We start from the raw sequence: 26,703 nt of genomic DNA, 5'->3' as shown, positions 1-26,703 counted from the left end.
CACCCCACCCCAAACAACACACAAAATATGCAGCAATACTACGCCTTAACCCTTCAATTACCCCTTGCAGCACAATAACCCCTCAGAACCTGCCCCCGTCCAGCACATTAACCCATGAAGCACCCGTCCTCCCCCACCATTTCCTTATACAACAAGTTGTTTACAATTCAGTGATAACGCGGCCCCGTCCTGTAGGTCGAGCACGGAACAGCAAGGAAATTGCAGAGAAGAGTCATGTGACCATCTTATAGCATGTGACTCCTACGTCATCATACCTACCAGGAGCAACTCCATTCTAGGTACGACCGTGTCAGGAGTCACCGGGGAGCTGACCCGGGAGCGGAGAGAAGCCCGTTGTCATAACAGTCTCCGCGGGTCACGGCTTAGGTCACGTCTGTAGACCTGTCGGGTGTCCGGGAGCAGCTGCCGTGTGATTCCTGAGTCACTGCCGGATGCCGGCTTGTATATAAACAATAGATGCCTGTAGTGTCTTCCTGAGCAGGACCACCCCAGGTACCTCCAGCCTCTTATCATCTGTCCTTCCCTCGTACATGTCTCCTGACCTCCTGCGTCAGATCCGCCACTTTCCTGCAGACCCGACTTCTCCGCTGCACCTTGTCACCCTACTATTTATTATGCTGTATATTGGTTCCTTGAGGACATTAGGCATCTAAGGGGAGCAGGATTCTGACATCTTGGATAACTCATCAGGAGATCTGGAACATTGTCCCAAGAAGACCTCTATTTAGACTCCTGAAACAATTCCCCGAAAACAGTTGATCCCAGAAGATCCCTATTACAACACTGACCCTCACTAGATCATTTTTTTGGAAGAGTGACCTCAAGACCATACCCATTTGGTTAGAGTGACCTTTGAGTCGATCCCTGTTGTTACAGTGTGACCCCAGAAGATCTCCTGGAACCCTGATCTTCCATATATAAGATTCTAATAGGTTCAGAATATTCTTTTATTTGTAGCAATTTCCTTTAAATATTATTTGTTTAGTTGTTTAGAGACTTTCTTGATAAATAGAACTGGATCTGTAGATTATCTGTCTTCTGGAAGGGGCACGAACATCGGGCACATTAATACACCAGTTTTTATGTATAACCCCCATAGTTTTCGAATGACTTTGCTCGGTTGAGGGGTCTTATATTACAGACATCATTGTTTACGTTGAATAGTAGTCATCGAGGTCTCCCTTCCAGGCCCTATTATTCTTCCTGGTCACACTGGAATATTTGACCGGTGACACATCAGGTGACATAACAGGAAGCAGTATCTCAGGTGGCAAGATTTCAACACTTTGTTTATACCAGATGTAATCTTTGTCTAATGTGCCAGTAGGATACAGAAAACCTATTTTACCCCCCGCTGGGCAGGATAAGTGCTGTTCTATATCACAGTTGGGCATTTAGTATTTTGAGGCCGCTTGATAATGAAGTGTCTGCAAAGACCCTACTTTACTACTGACTTATGAGCCCTGGCTTATTTTTGAGGCACATTTTTCAATTTTAATGTAAATATTGTGCAATAAACCTGATTTAGTAGCACGAGAAACTGTATTTTTATTAGAGTAGTTTTTCTTTATTTAGTAAATTTAACACTAGCTTTCCAGATTCAGGAGGGTCTTTGCTTTTAGCTTATAGATAGAAGATGAGTAGCCAGGGCTCCGCTGGTGATAAAACTATCATGACGGGTTTGATGTGCCAGGAGAGTTTTGCATGTTCTGGAAGTGAAGAAGCCGTGTTTGAGTGTGATGAGTGTAAGACGTTACAATGCCAACAGTGTGAGGAAGTTCTGCACAAGCAAGAGAGACTTCAGAACCACGAGCGGACACGGATACAACTTGGCTACGTCCCATATTGCTCCTCTTGTAAAGGCGCCAGCAACGGCAGTACCACGGGAGCGAGGCCTCGGGCAGCTTTAAGGTGTCTCTCTTGCAAAATTGATCTCTGTGCCGACTGTCAAAAGCGTACCCACTCTGGGGGGAACAAACGAAAGCATCAAGTAACTTTTTACCAAACCATAAAGAGCCCTGAACCTCAGGAAGGTGCAAAGGTGGATGACGAGACACAGAAAAAGATGATGACCGAAAAAGTTGTCAGTTTCCTACTTGTGGATGAAACGGAGCAAATTCAGGTATTTATATCCTGGTGCTTATACATCAACAATATATTCCATAGCGCTGTATACATATTGTTATCGCTCACATCACTCCCTGTCCCCATTAGAGACAATACTCTCAATTTATTGCAAGCCAATTTATCGACCAGTATGTGAATGGGATGGATCGCCAAAGCGCGAGGTCCCGTTCACCCCATTTGAATGGAGCTCACACGCCGCTCCAGACAAAGTCTATGGGACAGATGGAGATAGACAAGCGCTGTACTCGTCTATCTCTGTCAGTCCCATAGACTTTGAATAAAGTGGCATCGAATATGCGCAGCCTCCGCTCCATTATGGCAATCGGTGGGGATCCCAGCGGTTGGACTCCCAACGATCTTGCAGTTATCACTTATCTAGTGCATAGGTGAAAACTGGTCAAAAACTCTTAACAACTGGAATACCCCTTTAATGTGAATAGGTGTAGTGACTCTTGACTGGCAATAAAATGCTTGTTGATTGTACACAGAATCATTTATGCCAACATAAAAATAATCGTTGGTTGTTCTCACATTGTGATATGTAAACATGAAGCAGATATATGACGTTGTTAAATAGGCGACCAAAGGATAAATTGAGACCGATCCATTGTGTGTAAATACTTGTCTATAATTGCTATTCGATCGCTTACAGCAATCGTATCGTAGATCGCTGATACGTATATCTGCCTGTGTAAATGGACCTTAAGGCTGGCTATAATTTCAACAATTTGCTATTGGAATCAATCGCTCTGACCGTGGGATGCGTCTGATTATAAGTAAAAAGAACTCTCCCCTCGTCCTTCATTAAAGGGGGTTTCTGGGGTTTTACATAGCCTATTCCTAGGACAGGCCATCAATGTATAAAGGGTGGCTCCAACCCCCAACCATAGGAATAAAGGGGCAGTAGTCCTCGCTGGAGCGCTGTGGCCCCTTCACTGCAATACTTGAAACAGCAGCTCAGCCCTTTCAAGTAAACTGGCTTAGTGGGTCTGAGCTGCAGTACCAAACACAGACACACGCCTACGGGTGATGCTGTGTCCGGTACTGCAGTGGAGCCTCTGTCCCTTCGTTCTGCTGATCCTGAGAATCCCAGGGGTCAGACCCCCACCCATCAATGTAAAATCCCAAGAAAAGTCCTTTAATGTAGCACTGTTATTGCTGATAAATGGTCCACCACCAGCAGTTGCCTCTGTATAGAAGTTACATGAAAAAAACAGAACAGAATGCCAAGATGTCCCGCAGGTAAAGTGTAGTTATTGTTTGTGGAAAAAACTTTAGTTTCTGGGGGATTTTTATTTCTAAAAAATTAATCCGTTAACGGACCTATTGGTTTCTAATGCGAGAGATAGGCAAGATAGGCATCCTGTAGTAGGCATCCTGCAATTTAGGTATCCTGTTGTACCATCAATAAAAAAAAAAAGATATAAAAAAATTGTACATTTCAACAGGATACAAAAATGTAATGTGAACCTAGCCTCACTGTGTGCAGATGTTTGTAAGGGTGTATTCGCATGTGTCGGTTTTGTCGTGTGTTTTATTTTTTTGCCACAATTTTTTGCAAAATCACGACAATAAACACAGCGGTTTTACATAACCACATCATTTTTTTGCCTTGATCTTGCACATATTGCAGCAAAAAAAAAAAAAGCCACAAAACTAGCACATGTGAAAACACCCTCATCAGGACGTTCCAGAGGTTAGAGCTATTGACGTTTATTACTAGATTGAAGCTGAAATATCTCAGTGGTGAGGAAGTCCCCCGAGCTCTGTGTGCCAGGGATAGCTCAGTAGAATTACCCTGGTCTCCTGTTTGCACAGTTTATAAAATTCTAATAATTCATTGTGAAAGTTTAGTTTTTTTTAAATTAAAATTAACACTTTATTGCACATTTTTCAGAATCAATAGCAACTTCTACATTAAAGGGGTTTTCCGGGCATTTTATATTGTTGGCCTATCCTTAAGATAGGTGATCAATATCAGATTGGTGGGGTCCGACCCCCCAGAACCTCCACCGATCAGCTGGCTGAAGGGGCCGCGGCGTTTGTTGCCGCGGCCTCTTCAGTATTTACCAGGCACAGCTCCATACCTATCCGTAGATCATTTAAATGGGACCGGAACTGCAATCCCAGGCACGGCCACTACGGATGTATACGACATTGTGCCTGTAAACTGAGAAACGGCCGGGGTGATGAATGCCGCGGCCTCATCAATCCGCTGATCGGTTGAGGTTTCGGGAGTCTGACCCCCACCAATCTGATATTGATAGCCTATCCTTAGGATAGATCATCAATATAAAATGCCCAGAAAACTCCTTTAATGACCGTTTTAGAACTAGTTACTGGCATAGCTAATACACCATAGAAGTAAATGCCAAACATCCCAGAAAGTAGCCTCCTAGGGCATTGCAACCATTTTCTTCTAGCTCCAATGCATCTAAAAATACCATCTCCTATCATTTTGTGTCAACAACTCATATGCAGACCTATTTCTCTATGGTTACAGACTTCAAACAAACCCTGTAAAGCCCCTCCATCTGCCACCTACTTTTTGCAAAGGGCTCACGTACATGGCTTCAATTTGTATAGCGCTGCAATAGAGATGCGTAGGCACTCTACTGTACTTCCGTATGCCTTCGATTTTAAAAAATATAATAATCTTGCGATTGATTCTAGGGAAGAATATCTCTGTACATCGATAGCCGATGGAGCCTACACGTGGGGGGCCGTAAAATTTTGGTTCTCATATTTTCAGACACCCTTTGGATAATGCCATCTCATCCACATTAACTTTTTCACCATTTTTGATAAATCTCCCCAAATGTTTTTTAAAATACATTTATACAAGTCTGCATATATATACAAGCCATCAACTTTTTTTCTTTTTAAATTAACCTTTTTCTTGATCTTTTTGAAACTATAGGTGGAAGATGAAGAGGATTTCTTGAGAAAACTGGATTGTAATCCTGAAGATTTACTAAAAGTTGTCTCAATTTTTGGAAACACCGGTGATGGTAAATCACACACTCTTAACCACACGTTCTTCTATGGACGTGAAGTTTTCAAAACCTCTCCTGCTCAAGAGTCCTGCACCGTAGGTGTATGGGCAGCATTTGATCCGGTCCATAAAGTTGTAGTTATTGACACAGAAGGACTGCTCGGAGCCACTGTCAACCTGAGTCAGAGAACTCGGTTGCTTCTTAAAGTCTTAGCCATTTCAGATCTAGTTGTCTATAGAACTCACGCAGATCGTTTGCACAATGATCTATTCAAGTTCCTTGGTGATGCCTCTGAAGCCTACTTGAAACATTTTACGAAAGAGCTGAAAGCCACCACTGCACGCTGTGGTTTAGATGTGCCACTTTCTACTTTGGGACCTGGAGTCATCATCTTTCATGAAACTGTACACACCAAATTGTTGGGATCAGGTAAATAATTCAGTTTTACCCAAAGTATTAGTATAAAATTGATCTCTCTACAGCGTTAGGCCCCATACACATGACCGCAGTTTTTATCCGTAATTACGGATGAAATTGCGGACCCGTTCACTTCTGTTGGCCAAGGACACCTTTCCGTATATTTATGGATGTGTGTCCGTGCTGTAGAAATTATCTGCAAAATATAGAACATGTCCCTTTCTTGTCCACAATTGCGTCAGGGACTCGTCCATAGAAGTCTATGGGCGGATCTGTAAAAACCCTTACAGTCGTGTGCATGAGGCCTAATTCTGTATATTGAGATCTTATTTCAGAGCTAGGTTTCACATGTAAAGATTAGATATTATAAGAATGTAATTTTTTCTTATGTACAAGTCCCCAAAATTACTTTGGACATTATTTGAATACAATTGGGTAGATACAAGAGGAATTTATTGAGTGACTCAGTCGGTGATTTGGCAATCCTTGATGGAGTTGGTAGTGGCAATCTAAAAAGAATTTATACCGTAATGCCACACACTTTTTTAATTTCCTAATAGCAAATGATGTCTCCAGTTTTTGTTGTCCAATATAATGTAAGATGGACAATGTATAGTACATTGACCAAATTACAGCTTTAATGGATGATTCTCTACCTAGAGCAGTGTGGGGGAACCCCTGAATAATGTTTCCACTCCCAGGGAACCCCTCCTCCTTCCCCCTTCAAAGCTTGGTGTAGGGGCAGGTAAATCCGTTCTTAATTCTTGCCCATTTTTATATACTGTGTGAGATTTGTTGACTACTATTTCAAACATCTTTGGGCAGGATGAAATTACTCCATCCCTACTTTAAAAGTGAGAACCCCTGACTAGGGATCAGGGAATCCTTGTTGGGAAACACTAAGGCCTTATTCACACGTGCTAACCTTCCGTGTGACGGCCGTTGAAACAACGAACCTATATAATTCAATGTGGCCGTTCACTCGGCCGTTGTTTCAACGGACCGCGTGAAGGGTCCGTGAGAAAATAGGACATGTCTTATTTTTTCTCGCATCCCACCATAGACTAATCTATGGAGGATGCGTGATATCTCGTCCCGCAGCGCAGAGCACGGATGCACCTCGGACTTGAGAAACGCCAGTTTTTCATGCCCGAGATGCGCACCGCCCGTCTGAGTCACAGAGTCGCACAGTATAAAAATGAGCAAAAACCTATTTATCTGGCGATACATCACTCATATACTACTAAGATTTACCATTAGGAAATGGTTGAATAGAATGTTTGGCAATTCCATAGTTGAGGATTCCCGGGTTTGTATTTACTGGTGATTTTCTTTATTTGTAAAATTTAGTCTCAAAAGGTCTATATTGGTTTATAAGCAAACCGAGAGCCAGTAAATGCAGAAATACATCAAGGACAACGTAAAAAGGTCAAGAGAGGGAAAAAAACAATGAGAGGGAAAAGTACAGAACAAGAGAGGAGTAGAAATCTCCACAATGGAAATTGTAAGATCAGCAGTACAAGTTCACAGCAATATTACTTCAGTATAAGCACCATATACATAAAGATGGTCCACATTTGACTATGAAAAGAGTATTCCTCATAGGGAAACATATTGTAGGTTCAAAGAGTGAGAGGAAGACAACCAAGTCCGCCATATTTTATTATATATCTACTGTACCAGTTCATATAACTTCTATCTCCTTATAGATATGGATTCTATTAAGGCGAAATTCACATGAACGTGTGCGTTTTGCGCGCGCAAAAAACGCAGTGTTTTTTGCACGTTGCAGTTCCGTGTGTCATAAGTGTTTGGTGCATGGCTGCGTGATTTTTGCGCATATGCCATCTTTATGACACACGGTTTTGAGGTTAAAGAGGCTCTGTCACCAGATTTTGCAACCCCTATCTGCTATTGCAGCAGATAGGCGCTGCAATGTAGATAAGAGTAACGTTTTTATTTTTAAAAAAACGAGCATTTTTGGCCAAGTTATGACCATTTTTGTATTTATGCAAATGAGGCTTTCTAAAGTCCAAGTGGGTGTGTATTATGTGCGTACATCGGGCCTTTTTTACTTCTTTTACTAGCTGGGCGTTCTGACGAGAAGTATCATCCACTTCTCTTCAGAACGCCCAGCTTCTGGCAGTGCAGACACAGCGTGTTCTCGAGAGATCACGCTGTGACGTCACTCACTTCCTGCCCGTGATACGCGCGTGATTTTTCGCACGTACCTATGTAACTCAATGGGGCCGTTCAGACAGTCCGTGATTTTCACGCAGCGTGTGTCCGCTGTGTAAAACTCACGACATGTCCTATACTTGTGCGTTTTTCGCGCATCACGCACCCATTGAAGTCAATGGGGGCATGAAAATCACCCGCGGCACACGGACGCACTTCCGTGTGCTGCGCGTGATTCGCGCAATTGTAGAACAAGAAATGAAGGGAAAAATAAAACCACTTCCTTCATTTATTTTTCTGAACCTCAAAACCGCATGTCATAAGGATGGCATATGCGTGAAAATCACGCATCCACGCACAAAACACTTATGACACACGGAACTGCAACGCGCAAAAAACTCTAAGGAGGTGGTTTTATCTTTCCCTTCATTTCTTGAACTACTGTTGCGCGAATCACACGCGACACATGGAAGTGCTTCCATGTGCTGTGGGTTGACTTCAATGGGTGCGTGATGCGCGAAAAACGCCCATGTATAGGACATGTCGTGAGTTTTCCGCAGCGGACACACACTGCGTGAAAATCATGGAATGTCTGAACGGCCCCATTGACTAATATATGTCCGTGCAACGCGCGTGATTTTCACGCACGTGAACTACGCTCGTGTAAATAAGGCCCTATTGTGGCCTTGACTTTGTTCAATGTGTGATTAGGCGACTTCCATTTAAAAGCGATATGGATATGGACAGCTAATAAAATTAATTTAATTGGTTTGAATATACTAAACGCCATCCTAGCGGGTTTAGCCCCCAATAAACAAAAGACTAATTTTATGGAATGAGGCCTCCAGAACTACTGCAGCAAGAGAGCATGCAGAACTCCAGAAAGAGCGAACGGTGCAGCAAGACCTCCAAATATGGTGCATGGTACCTATGGCTCCACAACCGCCGGAAACATAGTGGGGAGACTGAGGGATAGGCCGCGTAGAGGCGTGAAGGGACCATATAGTTTCATTCTTTAAGGTAGCATGCAAATATTCTTTAAAGAGAATCTGTCAGCAGTTCTGAGGTCTCATAACTTCTGACAGAGCGAGAAAGGAGAGCGGGGGGGGGATGCATTTAAGACATACCTTTTGTCTCAGTCATGCAAGTTGCCTGACCGAAAAAAAGCAGTTTAATTCCCCCGGTGCGCTGATCGCAATTGCCACTGAGGCGGGATTTGATGTGCTCCTGCAACGCCCCGCCCCTCTGCTCTGAGTGACGGCTTTAGCGGACTCCTGATTGTCCGTTAGAGCCATCACTCAGTGTAGAGAGTGGCACTTGCGACTGCCGCGCCGGTGGAATCGAACGCCCGTTTCTTGGTAATGTAACTTGCATGACTCAGAAAACAGGTATATTTAAAATGCCCTTCCCCTCCCCTATATCACCATGTCAGCAGATTTTAGGCTTCAAAACTGCTGACAGGCTCCCTTTTAAGGCTGCGTTCACATCTGCAGTCCAGGTACCGTTGTTTTGCTCTGTCATAGGAACAAAACAACAAGAATACCGGAAGCCCTGGCACCGTCACATGGTGGAAACAAACAGCGCCTGTTGGAACCTCTTATGCAGATGTGGACAGACGTGGGAGCATGGCACGAAAATGCGGCCCACGGATGTTGGTCGGCCGCGATTATGGGCACGGCCGTGTGCATTAGGCCTAAGAGTGATTTCCATGAAAGTTTCACTGCTGACAGCAGAGGAAATGACTAACTATAGTACTATGTCTAAGAAATTACTTGTTTACTCCAATCCCTCATTAATGCAATAATTTATACGTCTGCCAACAGGTTATTGCTTCATCAAATGAGCAAGTATAACCGCTAGACCGTTGTGTAAAATTAGACTTTATACTGATATCTGATATGATATTGATATCCCCATCTATATATATAAATATATGGATGAGGTGTTTATTCCCATGGACACTAGACAACCCCCACACACGCACACTAATCCAGCAGTGTCAGATCAGCATGGAGTATATATAACAAAGTTGTCATGTCTAGTGATCTTTTAGTTTAGGCCTATTTTAATAAAAGTATGGAACCTTAGAATTACATGATCCAAATTAAAGGGGTTGTCTCATGAACACAACTGCTTTTCAGATGGAAGTCACTGCTATCGTGGCAAGTCTGTCTTCTCAAACCTCTGCATACAGCTGTTCTTGCCGGAGGAGGTTTTCATCTATTATATATTTCCCTTGCAGCAATTGCTTCAGAACAAAATGTAGTATTACATAGCGGCTATTCAAGTGATGGCCTTCCATGTAATACATAGTCCGCTTGAGTCCTCCAGAGCGAGAGGACTCCACTCTAGCTCATCACAGGAAGGCTAGAATGGACGACCCGTCTATAACGTTCATATGCTCTATGGGCAGGAATAGTCTTTGTGAGACGACCCCTCTTAATTTGTAAAATAAATCTTTCCTTTTTTTTTATTTTTACCATAAACCGTTTGACGCATAATTGCATACTGTGACTGGATAGCTGGTTTTCTGACTGACCATATATTATTGTGTCTCGTCAGATTTTACTCTATCGTTATGTTCTGAAATAATTTATTTTCTTGTCCGTTTAGAAAGTTCGGTATAAATGTAAAAGTTTTCTACACCACCATAAATTTACGGAAGCCTAAACTTCTAGATCAAGGATGATGTACATAGATATGTGTTAAAACTGTGACACCCGCTAGGTGGTCACTCTCTGTTGTTGTCTCTGGGTCCCATCTCTGTTCCAACATGTATTCACCCGTGTCCTGTGACTACTGATCGCTGGCACATGTAACACACAGGTGCATCAATGATATTCTACAGAATCCCAATTATCCCAACGCGGACCTGGCTTGACCTGTACATTGTGACGTTCTTACATTCCAATTTGTCTTTGTCACTTTTGTTGTTCATTGACTAATAGAATCCTGAAATAATTTCTTCCATCTTTTTTACTACAAGGCTTTTAGTTTCAGATATTAGAGAACCAAGGACAAAGAATATGAAGTCTGTGCTCTCTGGAGTTGTTTAGAGCCAATGTTCTCAACATGGTTAATGTATCCTAGGGGGGCTGTATGTGCCACCTGTCTAATGGCTACAAATGGTGCCCTTAGACCATTCTTCTGTCATAGCCTTCTTCCTCCCTTATTCATTGTTGCAGCGTGCCTCTTCTATATGCAGCAAGCATATTTCTGACCCTCTTTCCAGTCTTCAGAATTTGGAGATCACATGCTCAACCCCCTTTATGCCCTACTGCCATGCTAATCTTTACAGGATTATAAAAACAGGCTGCTTTCTTTTAAAAACAGTGCCACACCCGTCTATAGTTTGTGTGTGGTATTGCAGCTCAATACTAATCACTTCAATGGAGCTGAGCCAGACACAACCTGTGGACAGGTGTGGTGCCGTTTCTGGAAGAAACCAGCCGTGGTTTTCTAATCCTGAACAACCTCTATGATGTGGCTGAGGCAATTGACGAAAAGGAGTCTCTCCGCACTCTAAACAAGACCATTATCTACATTACTAATCGACAGTGTCATGATATAAATTGATCAATTTTGTTCACTACCTTTAATTATTGTTGCTTTGGAGGTACATGGTTGGAATTCCCTTGACTAGTTTTTTGGGGTTCAGAAACAGTTTAAAGTATATACCAAGACATTAATAATAAAATACTTATTTAACAAGGTTTTTCAAACCAGAATTCCCTGTCATCTCCAGTAATAAGAAAAATACTGTGAAAATATATTAATCATTGGAGGACTGACCCATGGCACCCAATCAGGTTGCAGCTTTTAAGGCTGTGTGCACTTGTGGAACCGGTTTTCTTATTGTGTCAATGCATCAAAAATAAAAAATTTAATTACCTTTGCAAATAGTGTTCATTAAAGGGATTAATTCCTGTCAATATCACATCGCACCCTCGAAAGTTTATAAAGAAGAAGGGAGTAGTATAACCGATATAAGAACAGAGCCTTCATCATATTCCTCAAGTTGCGGCAGGAGAGTCAGGAGCGTGCCTCCATAATCACCTTCCCATTTTTTGTAGGAGAACCTGGGGCCTATTCGTCCCCCCTTTGTTCGCTAAAGTTCCAGTGCTTGTGGAGAGGGGGTGCCTTTTGTGGGTTTCTACCTGCCATGGAGATCAGCATCTACAATAAGAAATTACTGATACATGAATTCATACATAAAAGTCCATAAGAAAGCCAGTGCATTATGTCGTTTTACTTTAATATTATGCAAATTCACTTGAACAGTGTTAAAGGTCTTCAGAATTATACGTGAAAGAAAGGGAAAAAAAACAGTTTTCACACTGGGCTCTAGAGAACATACAATGGTCAGACACTTTTGTTTTCTGCAGCTCACTTTGCTGTGTATACTGGGAAAGAATGAGCAGAGTAGTCATTATCGTTTGAGCATGGATGGGAGGGTTAAAAACCGCTCTATAGTACTATTTGAGACCTCCCCTGTCACTTCCTAGTCTCCGGTGGGGGGTGGGGATTGTACAGCATCACTTTCTGGAGACTCTATTAATCTTTGACCGTGTCTCTGTCAATAAACTCACTCATTTCAGCTGCAATAAAGTGCACACACCCTGCTGTACTGTCTATACAGTAAGAAAGTGGCCGCCCCAGGAACGTTTTTAAGAATCTAAAATAAATAGCTACAACATTTTAAAAACAGAACAGGCACTTTATTTGTCTTCTACAGACTTCCATCTAATAAATTAAACTCTAATACATGAGATATTCCATTTAAACCAATGGTTCTATAAGTTGCTTTTATTTCTTTATGCAGAACATTGGGTGGGGTGGTTCTTATCTCTTGGCAGTCACCATACAGACTATATTTACTTACCACTTTTTACTATGCCTCTTGTAGCATTATATTTATACTTATAGGATTGTCAGTATTCATGTATCTCTTTTACCTGAGGAAGGGACTTTAGCAGTCCTGAAATGCGTAGTTTCTGGGATAAATAAAAAATTAATCAACTGATTCCCCCCGTACTTGATTGATATAGTTTTTGCAAAGATAGTGTTTGTTTGGAGTAACAACTCTTTCTACTTTCTTGTAGAAAAGGCCTCTGAAATACCAGAGAAGGTAATTCAGGACCGGTTCCGTAGGCTTGGTCGTTTCCCAGAAGCCTTCAGCTCCATACACTATAAAGGAACTCGCACCTATAACCCACCCACTGACTTCTCAGGTCTTAGACGTTCAATTGAGCAACAGCTGGAGACCAATACCACACGATCTTCCCGTCACCCTGGGGTCATCTACAAGGCTTTGAAGGTAAATGTACAGCAAAGTCAACAATTCCCAAACAGTAGTGGGTGTCTGATTGTTAAAGGGGTTCCGTGCTTAAAAACGCTGCCTAATCTGTAGGTCATAGCAAACAAATCATATCTGTAATGTACTTTTCTGAAATATTTTGCAGTTTTCTTGAACTTTTGAGGCTATCCTTAGAATTGTCCGCTGCTTCTCCTTTTCTCTATTCTTCCGCCAATTGCTCTCTCTATGGATGTCTCATCCAGGACCTCATTGTTCCATGTTAACATCTCCAATCATATGGTCATATTGTTGTAGTAGTGCAATGAACTAATCTTAAAGCAATGAACTTGTATGGAGAAGAAAAGAAATCCGGAGAGAGCAAATGGCAAAAGAATACAATAGACTGGTTAGTATAAAACGTTTGGTTTGTATTGGTTTTATGTTTTTGTTTTTTTTTTTCATATTTGCAGTTGCATATACCCGAATCTGGTAAAAAAAAAAAAGGGGTTCTTTTAGTTGCGTTGGTAACCACGTTCAAGATCTTGTGATATGGCAACCATTCTGGGTACTGCTATGTCAACATGAATTATTCTAGGAAAAAACACTAAAATCTCTATTTCTAATAAGTAGTATAATCTGGCACATGGTAACATTGGTCAATTGGTGGGTCGGATAGTAAGACAAAGAACATGGTTAGAAACAAAGAAAAGAACATGGTCATATAGTATCAAGACAGAAACAACACATAAAAAAATCACTACTAGGGTCTCCCTTGTTTATGTAAAATATAGGGAAGGAATCAATAATAGAGAGAAGAGAAATGAAGATTGAAAAATAAAAATAAAGGAAAAAAAACGGCAAAAAAATCAGAAATGAAGAGAAAAATGTATTATGGGGGTTGTGACTGGTAACGGGCACCCGTAGAAGCAGCCGCTGTGATAAGGAGTGTTCATTCAGCATGCCAGTGTGGGACAGGGACCGGACGACTCGAACACTTTTTTTCCGAAGCCACCTGGAGTGGTGAGAACTCGCTATATCACCTCAAGCTGTTTATTTGTGACCAGTCTATTATTGGCGTTTCAAAGGTTGGAGAATGAAAAGAGCTACAAACCCCTTTTGTGTTTATTGTGACTGGTACCGCCAACCAAAATGATGTTTACCCTCTGACACACACAAACTATAGTGCTGTCAGAAGAACACTAGGGCACAAAAGCAAGAAATTACATCACCCATGTATGGCAGAAATAATGGATTCTACTTTGTAATGAAAACTAGTCTGTGTTTCTCCAGATGAGGTGATATATAATGCATGTGTTCACCATTAATGCAAGCAATGCATTATTGGTTGTACTAATACCATTAACCTATACTGTGGACTTTTAAGTTGGATTATCGTACCCATTAATAGGTGGCAATGTTACGCGATGTAAACAATTAGCATTTAATTTTTACAAGAAAAAAAATATATAATTTTTATTTTACCTAAAGAACACAGGGTTTTATATGGTTGATGGAATACCATGATCCTCTTTGCATTCTATAAAGGTTTAAAAGACTGCACAAAATATGGTATCATGTATGTGAATTGGGTTTTACAGAACTATTAACTGAGTAAAATAGTGATAAAACTTGAGAATAAACAAATAAGGCGGGAGTTGCATTCTTCTGCGCCATTAGTACGACCAGCCTAGAGGATTGGGCGGTGTGAAGTATCAAATCTCACTAGGAACATATCTGGCTCATAAAATTTCACATTGATCCCATTGGCTTGGCCTACTTAATTAAAGGGGTTGTCTCTGCACAGTCATCCCATTGTTATTAGTCTACATACATGAAAATATTAATATTCCTAAATTAAAAAAATAAATAAAAAATCATGGGTGACCAGCAACCTGTTAATGCATTGTCAATACCGCAGCTCAGCAAGCTTGCCTGTTTTTGTACTCCCTGCCACCTCTTAACTCCGTGGCTGGGGATCATTGACAGCAGGATGGGAGTTAGGGGGCCATGTTTTAGAGATAGGTGCGGGTCCCAGAGGTGGGACCCACATCTAACGGACATGAATGTCCGAGATGAGAATACGTCTTTAACACTGGACGTAAGCCAGTGTTCAAACTATGGTTTCTCTAAAAGGCAGCAGCACTCTAGAGTAAAAAACAGTTTAGTGTAATCAGAACATCTGTCGGTATATTCTGATGCCCGAAGTTGCTGACTGGTTCCCTCAAAATATATATATTGAAATAACTTCAAGGGGTTTTCCGATTTATATATTTTTATTTTGCCATTCTTTCTCCACTGCCCCCTACTTACTTCGGTAGTAAGTAGTGCAATTTGCTGCTGTTCTCCGATCTCCTTCTCGTCACGTGACTTCTGAGATCACGTTATTAGCCTCCTTCCCTGGTGACGTATCGTATCTGGGATATCCTCTTCCTCAACTGTGCCCGTGTGTGTTAGTCTTCTATCTTCTATAATAGCAGGTAGTGCGCCTGTGTGTGTCACCTATATTTTTAGAACATCATCTGTGTTCTGCATCAGATGGTGGGATGATAATGGAAGTCAATGGATTGGGCAGCATGTCGGCAGTGACGAGCGGAATGAAAGACGTGAACTAGAGGGAGAATTCAAAACTTGGAAAAGACCGGATAAAACTGAGGGAAATAATGGAAAATGGTGGGGCTTGGGAGAAGACATTTATTTACCATGGTTGATGGAATAAAAATGGGAAGAGCTGGATGGGGCATTATGTTGGCGGTGACGAACATGGAAGAGACGCCTGGACTAGCGGGAGGAGCCTCATGCACGCTTCATACAGAATGCAAGGCATGCAGGGAAATGTAGTATGCGCAGCAAAGCTAAGTAATGGATGTAAACGAACGCCGTGCGACGTGAAAACGTTGATCGGTAAGTAGCGTTTTTTTCCCCAACTAAGAGTCAACATGTTATGTACATATGAGGAAATGGATTTAAATGGACGCCCAGTCCTCTTCATTAGTTAGAATATGCAGAGAAGTACATGAATGGGGCAGATAGTGGGGTGAATGAAAAATCACTGGTTATAAAGTGTTTGAACACATTTTAACACATAAGCTAGTGTCTATATATGATATATATTATACATAATTGATGATGTTGCTTTCCAGGCATTGAGTGATCGCTTTAGTGGTGAAATACCCGATGACCAAATGGCACATAGCTGTTTCTTTCCTGATGAGTATTTTACCTGCTCGTTGCTGTGTCTTAGCTGTGGGTAAGTGTCCCCTTATATTAATGGTACCTGGCTTGGGCAGACAAACCTGTAATGCTTTAACCCCTTGGCGATATCGGCCATACATTTAGGGCGCTGTGTAATTTGTACAACGCGCTGTAAATGTACTGCACAGGGATAGTGCGGACACAGGAGCTGTGTCTTGCCATCAACAGCAGATGGCAGTTGTGTATTACAGCTAATATTCTGCTGCAAGGCCCGGTATTGGAGATAACTCCTAGATCCTGGCCGTTTAACCTCCTTGGATGTTGTAGTCAATTGCGACCGCGGCATCTAAATGGTTAGACAGAGGAAGGGGGCTCGCTCTATCATCCTACAGTGCCCCGGGCGCAATTGCTTTGTGCCGATGGGTTGTCATGGCAGCCGGGGATCCTAAGAAGGCCCCAGGTCTGCGATGTGTGTATAGAGGCAATGCCCAATAGACTGCCTGTCTGTCTGTTTTACACTGACAGGCATGATACACTGTTATACAGAAGTATTGCAGTGTATTATGTAAGCGATCAAACTATCAAATGTTCAAGTGCCATAGTGGAATGTAGAAAAAAACAAGTTAAATAAAATGTGCAGAAAAAAAATCCAAAGAAAAAAAACAAAACATGTTTTTCCCTTATGAAATGCTTTATTATTGAAAAAAAGACATTAAAAAAGTACGCATAATTGGTATTGCAGCAACTGCAACGACCAGTACTGTTGAACTAATGTATTAATTTTCCCGCATAGTTAAAGCCGTAAAAAAAAAAAAAAATGGTGGAATTGCAGTCATTTTTTTTAATTTTTTTATTTTTTATTCCGCTCCAAAAAAAAGAAAAAAAGTTAATTAACATGTCCTATATGTCTCAAAAACTTACCAAAACTACACGGTGACCCACAAAAAGAAAGCCCTCATAAAGCTCCATCGATTCTAAAAGAAAAAGTTATGGCTCTGAGAATGTGTTGCCACAAAAACAAACTGTTTTTTTAATATGTTGTGCAAAAGTAGTAAAAAAAAATTCAAAAACCACACACACACATTCGTCCCGCAAAAAAAACCAACAATCCCTCACACAGAAAATTTAATAAGTTGCAGCTCTCGGAACGCAGTGATGAAAAAAGTGCGGCGTTCCGAAGGCCCAAAACAGCCACATTCTTAAGGGGTTAAACAGCATTTCACGTTTTACTTGTCATGCATTTATTTTAATAATATTTAACCTGAACAGAAACAGTAACCACCTTATAGCCTAATATGGCACACGGACAAGGGGTTATTCATTCGGGACATCACCTTTTAACCTTATGGCAATGTGAAGGGATTAGGAGGATTTGGATTTCTGTAACCGAGACATGATGTTCTGACCACTATAAAGATATATGATAAAATTAATTAGCACAGAATTTTGGACATAAAAACAGTATTCACTAAAAAGGCTTTTGGATTCCCCCCCCCCTCCCCTCTATAACGACATCCACATGCCCTGATACAGCATATGGACACGGGTTGTCCTCATGAGACGATATTCAATATTGTACTGGAGTAAATGGAGTATGTGCATACAAACTATATAGGCATATACTCCATTTCTGTTCATGTTTCTGGTTACTGCTGTCTTATTCTGCTCTCCTGTTTTCTAGAGCAGGATGTAAGAACAGTATGAATCACTGCAAGGAAGGAGTTCCTCACGAAGCATCAAAACGCTGCAGATATTCCCACCAGTTTGACAACCGAGTTTTTACTTGTAAGGTAAGCTGACGGTCCGCTGTAATGGCTGGGATCGGCAATAACTCAGATCCTGCCAGTTTAATTGTCTTAGAAGCCGCAGTCAATAGCGACCAGGGCAACTAAGTGGTCTCTGGCAGACCATCGGCGTCCCGTCGGCGCAATTGCAGGGTGAACCAATGGGGTTCCATGACAGCCGAGGGCCTAACAAAGGCCTGCTGTGTCTATGGGCCTCTAAGGTTGCCTGACAGTGTGAGACCGACAGGCATAATACATTGCAATACATTCGCATGGAAAAGTATCATAGAAGCTGTCGCAGGATCCCATATTCATGTCCCCTAGTGGGTTTAAAACAAAACAAAAAAAACAAGAAAACTTTTTGTCTATGTAAAATACATTTATTATGCAAAACTTTACAAACAAATACATATTTGGTATCATCACAACTGTAAAGTAAAAATATTATTATTTATACCGCATGGTGAACAATGTAAAAAAACAATCACAAAACAGTGTTGGATTTGCATATATATATATATATATATATATATATATATATAAAATAATTTTTTTAAATATAACTCCAAAAATTGTTCCCTCAAACAACTATGCAAAAGGAAAAATATGAGTTATGGCTCTTGGAATATGGAAATCAAAAGACGCTAACAATTGCTACCAAATAGAAAACTATTTATTGCATTGTAATTAGAATAGTAATATAAATAAAATAAAGTTATATAATACATTCTTCGACCTTGTTCACACATGGAGGAGCTGGAGTGATTGCACTTTAGTAAAAACTGCAATTGGTACTTGTTTTTCCCGTTATTTGGGGGTTTAAGGGCTTGTATCGATATCTTTGTGTCCCTGTTTTTCAGGCTTGCTATGAAAGTGGGAAAGAGATGAATGTAGTACCCAAAACCTCTGCATCCACAGACTCCCCTTGGCTGGGCCTTGCCAAGTATGCCTGGTCTGGGTAAGTGGTGTCCTGTGTGTGACACTTTAGACCAATATCTGTAATTCTGAATTGATATGGCTTCTCATACTTGTCCTTGTTTTGTTCTTCTACCTGTAGGTATGTTATCGAGTGTCCAAACTGTGGGGTGGTCTATCGCAGTCGCCAGTACTGGTTTGGAAATCAGGATCCGGTTGACACTGTTGTGCGCACAGAGATACAGCATGTCTGGCCAGATGTAAGTGATTCATTTCCTAATTTTTATGAGCCACTTTAAGTTGCATCTAGGGCAGATCTAATTTCTGCATTTATGTCCATCAGGTAAACATAAGAAAAGCTTGGCCACAGCGTTTGTCAATCTGCAGCATTTTCTCCATGCTGTAGAAACATGTAGAAATCTCATAGAGAACAGTTTTGTTACTTTAAATATTGGATATCAGAATAAAAATGAACCTTCTACCGAAAGGTTTATATATGTTGGAACACACGAGTGACCCAATTCCTAGAGCCTTTTTCAATAAATTACACTCTTTAATGACCATCTTTATATGGGGGAATTCAGGCAGGAAGCTTGCCCTTGCCACTCTGCAACGTCCTAATATGTGTGGTGGCTTAGCACTACCTGATTTTTACTTATACTTTCTGGGAGGACAGCTAGGATATTTAAAAACATGGATATCCTTGGTACAAGAGCCTTATTCTGAATTTATTTTGTGACGGGTACTGGGACTGACGACTCTATGGCCTATTTTGGAACAGCCCACATTGTTTCATGGGAGGTTACTGTTACTACGTAAACTTGCACATCAGGTGTGGCAGGCGGCTAAGGCTTTGAGAGGATTCGAGGACTTGGCGGAAGAAACACTGTTATGGGATAACCCGATTTTTATATTTTTTTTCCCCACCTACAAATCGGAATTTTGGAAAACTCGAGAAATTTTGCACTTATGTGACATATATGAAGATAATATTCTACCGTCATTTACACAATTGAAAGAACACTACCATTTAGATCAAGCTCTATTTTTTCGGTACTTGCAACTTCGACATGCACTAGCTTCACAATTTCAAAGAGAAGGCCCCATTATATCTACATTTCCGTTGATTGGAATTCTTAAAACACAATGGCCTAAAGGCATTATTTCTGCGCTATATACCCATCTGCTATATGCTAAGATACAAGCCCAAACGTTATCTGTGGAAGCAGCCTGGAAAATAGCCATCCCATATCTGACCAGAGGATTGGGAAGTAGCATTGGAGTCACATTTAGCGTATGTTTCTCCGTCAGTTAATAACAAACTAACCCAATTGTATATAACTCACCAATGCTATCTCACCCATCAGACTGCATCGTATAGGTCGTCTGTCTCATACATATTGCCACGGATACCATGCACCATATGCACATTTTTTACATCTTATCTGGGATTGCCCATATATTAATACCTTCTGGGAGGAGGTTACGGCCTTTTTGGCCGAGATAAATTCCCAACCAGTGCCCAAGACTTCTGCAGGAAGGGCAATGGTCCAAATATATGCAAATTTTTCTTAGGGAAATTTTATTTCTAATGAGAAAGGCTATAGCCTTATGTTAGATGGCTGCTAGACGATGGTTTGACTATGTATATTTCTTAACCTGGAAAGTGATATATGTACTTTTGTATTATTTGGTGTGTAAAGCTATGTCTTTATGATTTTGTTTGTATTGTATTGCTAATACTCATGTTCAAGCTTTGAGTTTAATAAAACGAGTTTTAACAAAAAATATTGGATATCAGGAATGCATTGGAAATTTATGTACATCTCAAAATTTATGTAGAATTTTGTTTCTTTAGTCTGATGGATTCTTAAAGGATAACAACAATGCAGCACAGCGTCTTCTGGATGGTATGAACTTCATGGCCCAGTCTGTTACTGAACTAAGCATTGGACCTACAAAAGCAGTGACATCCTGGTTGACTGATCAGATTGCCCCAGCCTACTGGAAACCAAACTCCTTAATTCTGGTATGGTTATGATGATTCAGATTTTCATGTGTGTGGTGCATTTGAAAACATTATTTTGTAGCCAAAACCGTATATGATGCAAAAGAGATATATAATGCTTTCCTGTATATGTTTCCTCTTGTGGATGCAATCCAGGTTAGAGAAAAAATAAAATAATCATTGTGACAGGCTGGCTGTTTCCCGCAACAATAAAGTGATGACTTATCACCAGGATTTGCCATAATTTTCTGATCTGGGCTCAGGGACTAATACCGATCTCTGGAACAAAGGAGCCGCGACACATTCTACATTTTCTATTAACCTCCGCTGGTCAGAAGGTGCGTTGTGCATGCTGGAGAGGCCATGGCACCTTTTTTTCTAGAAATCAGTAAATGGAACTGAGTTGCAATACCTGCACAGTGCTAGGTCAGAAAGGTTGCTATACAGGGAAAAAAATCCAAAAGGGGTTGCCCTGCTCTAGGTGTGCTACGGCCCTTTGATTCTAGTGATCAGTGGGAATCACAGTGGTTGAACCCCCACGAAACAGTAAGTTATGGCATATCCTTAAAGGGAATGTGTTGCCAGAAAAACATGTTTTTTTTTAAAAAATTAAACATTTAGTGTGTGGGTGATTAAACATGGTTCAAATTTTTTTTATTTTTTTCACGAGTCAGGAAATAGTCAGGAAATATTATAAATTAATTCTAATTTATAATACTACCCATTTTTGGTCACTAGATGGAGCTAGTTCCCAAAATTGCAGCATTGCAACATTGGGTTAAAAGCCCTCGCTCTAGTGAGCTCTCAGCATCCCCCCCTCCTTTATCCTGGCTAGTGCCGGGATAAACGAGGGGTTTGAAAGGTTTAACCTCCTACACTGTGTGTCGCCATTTTTTGAGGTAACCCACAGTGTAGTAGGTTTACATACAGTAGTAAACACACACAAACACTAACATACATTGAAATCTCTTACCTGCTCCTGCCGCCGCGGCTCCCTCCGGCCCGTCCGCTCCCTTTGCTGCCGCTGTTCCATGTGCACAAGTCCGGAAGCCGCGACCGGAAGTAGTAATATTACTGTCCGGCCGCGACTTCCGGTCCACAGGAAAATGGCGCCGGACGGCGCCAATTTCGAATAGGACTGTGTGGGAGCGGCGCATGCGCAGTTCCCACACAGACGCCGTACACGGCAGTCAATGGGACGGGAGCCGTTCGCAGTCCCTATGGGACTGTGGCTGCCGTACTCCATGTCTGTGTGTGTCGTTAAACTGTAATCATGTTTTCAGTACGGGACAGTCGTCCTGCAGAGAGGCAGGGACTCCTAGCATCTTACATAAGTATGATGCTAGGAGCCCGGCTCCCTGCACTGTGTTCGGTCCGGTACTTGCGGCCGAAATACGTCCGTCAATTACGGACGTAATTAGTGTGTGTGCACATACCCTCAAAGTGTGTAAATGCACCTTCTATGACCTATCAGAAGATGATTTTAGGTGCGTTTCCCATTTATCTTAATATGAACTGGTTATATTGCGGTTTACTTTTACAGGAATGTACAAAGTGCAGAACTCCTTTTAAAGATAATGACACCAAACATCATTGCCGAGCCTGCGGAGAGGGCTTCTGTGACAGCTGCTCATCTAAAAGCCGTCCAGTGCCTGAACGGGGCTGGGGACTGTCTCCAGTTCGTGTATGTGACTGCTGCTATGACCTGAGAGGAACACACATTGGTAAGACCGGTAAGTTATTGCCTGTTGCTGGGTGTACCGAGGAAAGTTTGCAAAAGATAACATATATTGTGACTATATATATATATCTCTATAGGGTCGTGGACAAAATTATTGGTATATATATATATATATATATATAGTAACTTGCTGTTAAACAAACTCAGCATAATACAGTAGCAGCAGAGTGGATGAGATTTGAACAAATCTCATCCACACGCTGCGTAAATGATGAGCAGGAAAAACTTCTCAGAAATTGACCTGCGCTGCATTTTTTTAATCCGCAGCATGTCCATTGTATTTGCGTAATCGCTTTTTGTTGCTGGTAAGCCCCGTAAAAACTAGCAGATGTTGAGATTTTTGCGGCGGAAAAGCGGCAAAAATTGCAACTCGGAGGAAAAAAAATAAATCTTATGTTTACCCAGAATTCTGTGCTTCTTCATCCAGGCCAGCCTCCTGGGATGAAACGTCATCCCAGGAGGTTGGCATGCAGGACAGCAGAGGGACGTTTTTGATTTTTTTATGTGGACATTTCGGCCAAAAAACTGCACTACAATTTGGTGCGGTTTTTCGGCCAGAATTCGCTGCGGCTCCCAGTTTGGATACGCTGTGTTCTTTTACGCAGCTTATCTGCCCTGTGTGAACATAGCCTTACAAGTAGCAAATAATATTTTGAGTGTAGTAGTCATTTACACAGGTTAGGCTGGGTTCACATATATCAGATAACTGATGACATTTTTGTGCATTTTGACAGCGGTCCGGTGTCCATCGTATTACATAGCAGGACATAAAAACGTTGCATGCAGCGTTTTCGCGTATGGCATAGGGAGAGATATGACATCACAATTGATGCCAAAACTGCTCCAATTGGAAAGCGCTGGATCAGTTCTGGTATAAGTTTCCCTCCAGGTGTTTCCGTACCATGCTGTAGGGTAACAAAACTGGTTTGCTGGACATATATGAAGGGGGCTTTACTGGATAATATAAGCACTATCGACTGATGATGAATATAGGATTTTTCAAAAGTATGATCGTCTTGCTATGCTTCCTTTGCTCATAACTTGTGTGTGTTGCCATGCAGGAGTGTTGAGATAACCCCTCCATATGCCAATAAACGCTAAGTGACTGCTTTGTTTTTGCATTTTAGTAGCTGATGGCAGTGAAGATGATGAAGGGGGAACTGTAATTGCAAGAAAGGTTGGTGAAGCTGTGCAGAACACATTGGGAGCAGTGGCTACAGCTATTGACATTCCTTTAGGTAAGAATTGATTGTATTAATAAACTAACTGGATAAATAGGACAATACTAAAGCTGGCCATACAGAAGTCGTCTGCCTATGGGGGCCTCCTGACTGTCCCCCAATGTCAAATGTCAGGGGAAAAAGGGATTGCGTATGTTGTTCTTGCAGGGGATAAGCGCGTGTTCATAGCTTTTTAACTTTTAATATTATTATTTTTTTTTTTTTTTTTTAATTTTTTTTTTTTTCAGGCCTAATGAAAGATGCAGCAAGACCTACATACTGGATTCCAGACCATGAGATCACACATTGCTTCAACTGCAGGAAAGAATTTAACATCAAAGTTTCCAAACATCACTGTCGGGCCTGTGGCCAGGGCTTCTGCGGCGACTGTTCAAGCGATAAAAGATCAGTACCCTCCCGGGGCTGGGATCACCCTGTTCGTGTCTGTATTACTTGCAATAAGAAACCTGGTGACCTATAACCATTGCCATATTTCACAATTCAGTACCTACTCAGGGCTAGATAATAATGGAACCTATCTTCATCTATAGGCGTCTTTACCAATGCATGCTCTGACCTATCAGCTGTGGTCTCTTCTCATCATCATCATCATCATTATTACTTTTGTTATCATATTAAACAAGATGGCACCAAATGTGCTCTGTTTAGGAGACTGAAAAGCATATAATCTGCACTTTGTAACGTTGGAATAAAAATTTACTTCGTATGCACCTTGCTGCTCCACCACATTAGGGCTTTTTTTTTTTTTTTTTTTTGGATTTCTTCAGCAGTTGCTTTTCAATCTGACAGCTGAAATGTTCCTCTGCCTACCTGAGCAATGTTTATTTCAGAACCTTTGAATATGGGAATAAAAGGTATTTTCCCAAAATCTTCAACAGGTTTCTGCTTTTAATATAAAAAGAGTTCTAGTACTACTTACAGGGCTTGTACAAGAGTAGAAAATCATGTCTGCTTTCATCCAGAAACAGCGCCACACGTGTCCCCACAGGTTGTGTGTGGTATTGCAGCTCAGCCCCATTTACTTTAATGCAGCCAAGCTACAATACCAGACATAAGCCATGGACAGGTGCGCCGCTGTTTTAAAAAAAAAGCAACCATGTTTTTCTAATCCTGTAAAACCCTTTTAAGACTTCATGTATGTATGTTAAGTTATATTTAAAGATCTTAAAATTTGCGTTTAAAAAAAACAAAACACTTCACCTTTTAATGTTCACATTGGGCATTCTGAGTTGCTCTGATAGGCCTCATGCACATGGCCGTGCCCGTAATCACGGTCCGCGATTACGTGCGTGAACAGCCGCCCACATTTTTGGCCGGTGCTCCCATACAAAGTATGGGAGCACAGTCCGTAAAAAGCAAAAGATAGGACATGTTCTATCTTTTGGGGAGGCTTTCTACGGCACGGACACCTTCCCGCAAATATACGGGAATGTATACGTGGTCAATAGAAGTGAATTGGTCCGTAATTATGGTCCGCTATTACAGACAAATTCTACGGTCGTGTGCATGGGGCCTTAGGAGTCAGACTTTAAACTTTTAAATGATAGGATCAGCCTTTTCACATAAAAAATAAATAAATATATATATATATATATATATATATATATAAATAAAATGAATGTGATTTAACTTATATATAATGCTGCTTGTTTAAGAACCATATTCATCCCCTCTTGCAATAGATTTTTTGATTGCTGTATTGTTTGGTCTAAACTCACTGGTTTCCCTGGTGGTCTAGGGTAGTGGAGGGGGTTAATGCCTGCTTCCCTGGTGATCTAGGACACAGAGGGGTTAATACCAGCTTTCCTGGTGGCCTAGGGCACTGGAGAAGGTAATATCTAGTGGTCTCTAGGGATGTCTTGTGTCTCTCTGACAGGATACTGAACTTATCTATTGTGTTTAGATTTTCTTCCAAACGGGGCACTTATCTTACAGATCAGGTCAGGAATACAGAGGACTGTGCGATTGAAAATCTGCAAGGATCACTCTGATTGGGTAGAGCGTTTCAGGGATGCTCCGCGTGATCATTTAGGAATTGGTCATGAGGTATCTGCTGCTACCGAGCGATTATAAGAGTACCCACCACACGTAGCAGATTTTTCTGCAACAAATCTGCAGCAAAATACACACATTTTGCGGTTAATTTCAGCTCTTTTACATTGGATATAGGTGTATTCCGCGGTGAACAGCCGCAACAGAATGAGCATGCCCTGATTTCTGTGCAAAAATTGTTCTGCCGCACTTGATTTTTTTTTAAAATCTCATCCACATCGCTGGTACTATAATCTGTTACAGAAAATGAGCAGCATTTCCGTCCGTATGGATCCAGCCTTAAACGTGCACACTATTCAGCAATATTTTTTTTTTCCTTGCTAAAAATTGCATTTTCTAGTCTAAAATATACAGTATATATTATAGCCAACAAGAGAGATAGATTGCTAAATATGAGTGTTAAATGGTACAAGTAAAGCTGGCAATATCTATTTGTTTTTGAGGACCTGTCATCACCTTTTCCCAATCCGTGGAATGAAGTCCTATCTTTCCACGGATCACGGACGGGACTCAGGTGGCACACACGGTCGTGTGCAAGAGGGCTTACAGAATAAAGCGTGTACAGGTCCTCCGTACTTCACGGTTTACCTCTTTTCATATAATAAATTGCTGAAATAGTTTCCTGCTGCCAACATGAAATATGACTAGAAGTCCCAGGCGGAGAGGACTCCCACTCTGCATATCACAGAAGAGTTTTTTTTTTGTGTCTTTACAATTTAGCCAATTATGACATGT

The 26,703-nt window shown here is 41.3% G+C and overlaps 1 protein-coding gene across 3 annotated transcripts; it reads left to right on the top strand.

Annotated features, from left to right (window-relative positions):
• The first annotated feature begins 273 nt into the window (after window positions 1–273).
• ZFYVE1 (zinc finger FYVE-type containing 1) lies at window positions 274–24,627 on the top strand. Of its 3 annotated transcripts, XM_075844753.1 has the most exons (12): window positions 274–513; window positions 1,644–2,143; window positions 5,069–5,573; window positions 12,842–13,056; window positions 16,176–16,282; window positions 17,909–18,017; window positions 18,872–18,969; window positions 19,069–19,186; window positions 20,785–20,955; window positions 22,478–22,667; window positions 23,803–23,913; window positions 24,144–24,627. In XM_075844753.1, the coding sequence occupies exons 2-12, from the start codon at window positions 1,658–1,660 to the stop codon at window positions 24,374–24,376; spliced, it is 2,343 nt and encodes a 780-aa protein (XP_075700868.1). In that variant the 5' UTR covers window positions 274–513; window positions 1,644–1,657; the 3' UTR covers window positions 24,377–24,627. The 3 variants fall into 3 exon arrangements, with proteins under 3 accessions (XP_075700868.1, XP_075700869.1, XP_075700867.1); XM_075844754.1 differs by having other exon boundaries at window positions 274–2,143; window positions 22,478–22,658; XM_075844752.1 differs by having other exon boundaries at window positions 274–2,143.
• The last annotated feature ends 2,076 nt before the right edge of the window (window positions 24,628–26,703 follow it).

Source organism: Rhinoderma darwinii, chromosome 12 (genome assembly GCF_050947455.1).
Source record: "Rhinoderma darwinii isolate aRhiDar2 chromosome 12, aRhiDar2.hap1, whole genome shotgun sequence".
NCBI lineage: Eukaryota > Metazoa > Chordata > Amphibia > Anura > Rhinodermatidae > Rhinoderma > Rhinoderma darwinii.
Note: the sequence above shows the minus strand (reverse complement) of the source record. Positions and strands in the feature narration are given on the sequence as shown.

Coding starts and splice junctions, on each gene's coding strand:
- ZFYVE1 (XM_075844753.1), top strand. CDS start 1,658: ATGAGTAGCCAGGGCTCCGCTGGTGATAAAACTATCATGACGGGTTTG. Junction 18,018..18,871: donor ACCGAGTTTTTACTTGTAAG/GTAAGCTGACGG, acceptor CCTGTTTTTCAG/GCTTGCTATGAAAGTGGGAA. Junction 18,970..19,068: donor GCCAAGTATGCCTGGTCTGG/GTAAGTGGTGTC, acceptor TTCTACCTGTAG/GTATGTTATCGAGTGTCCAA.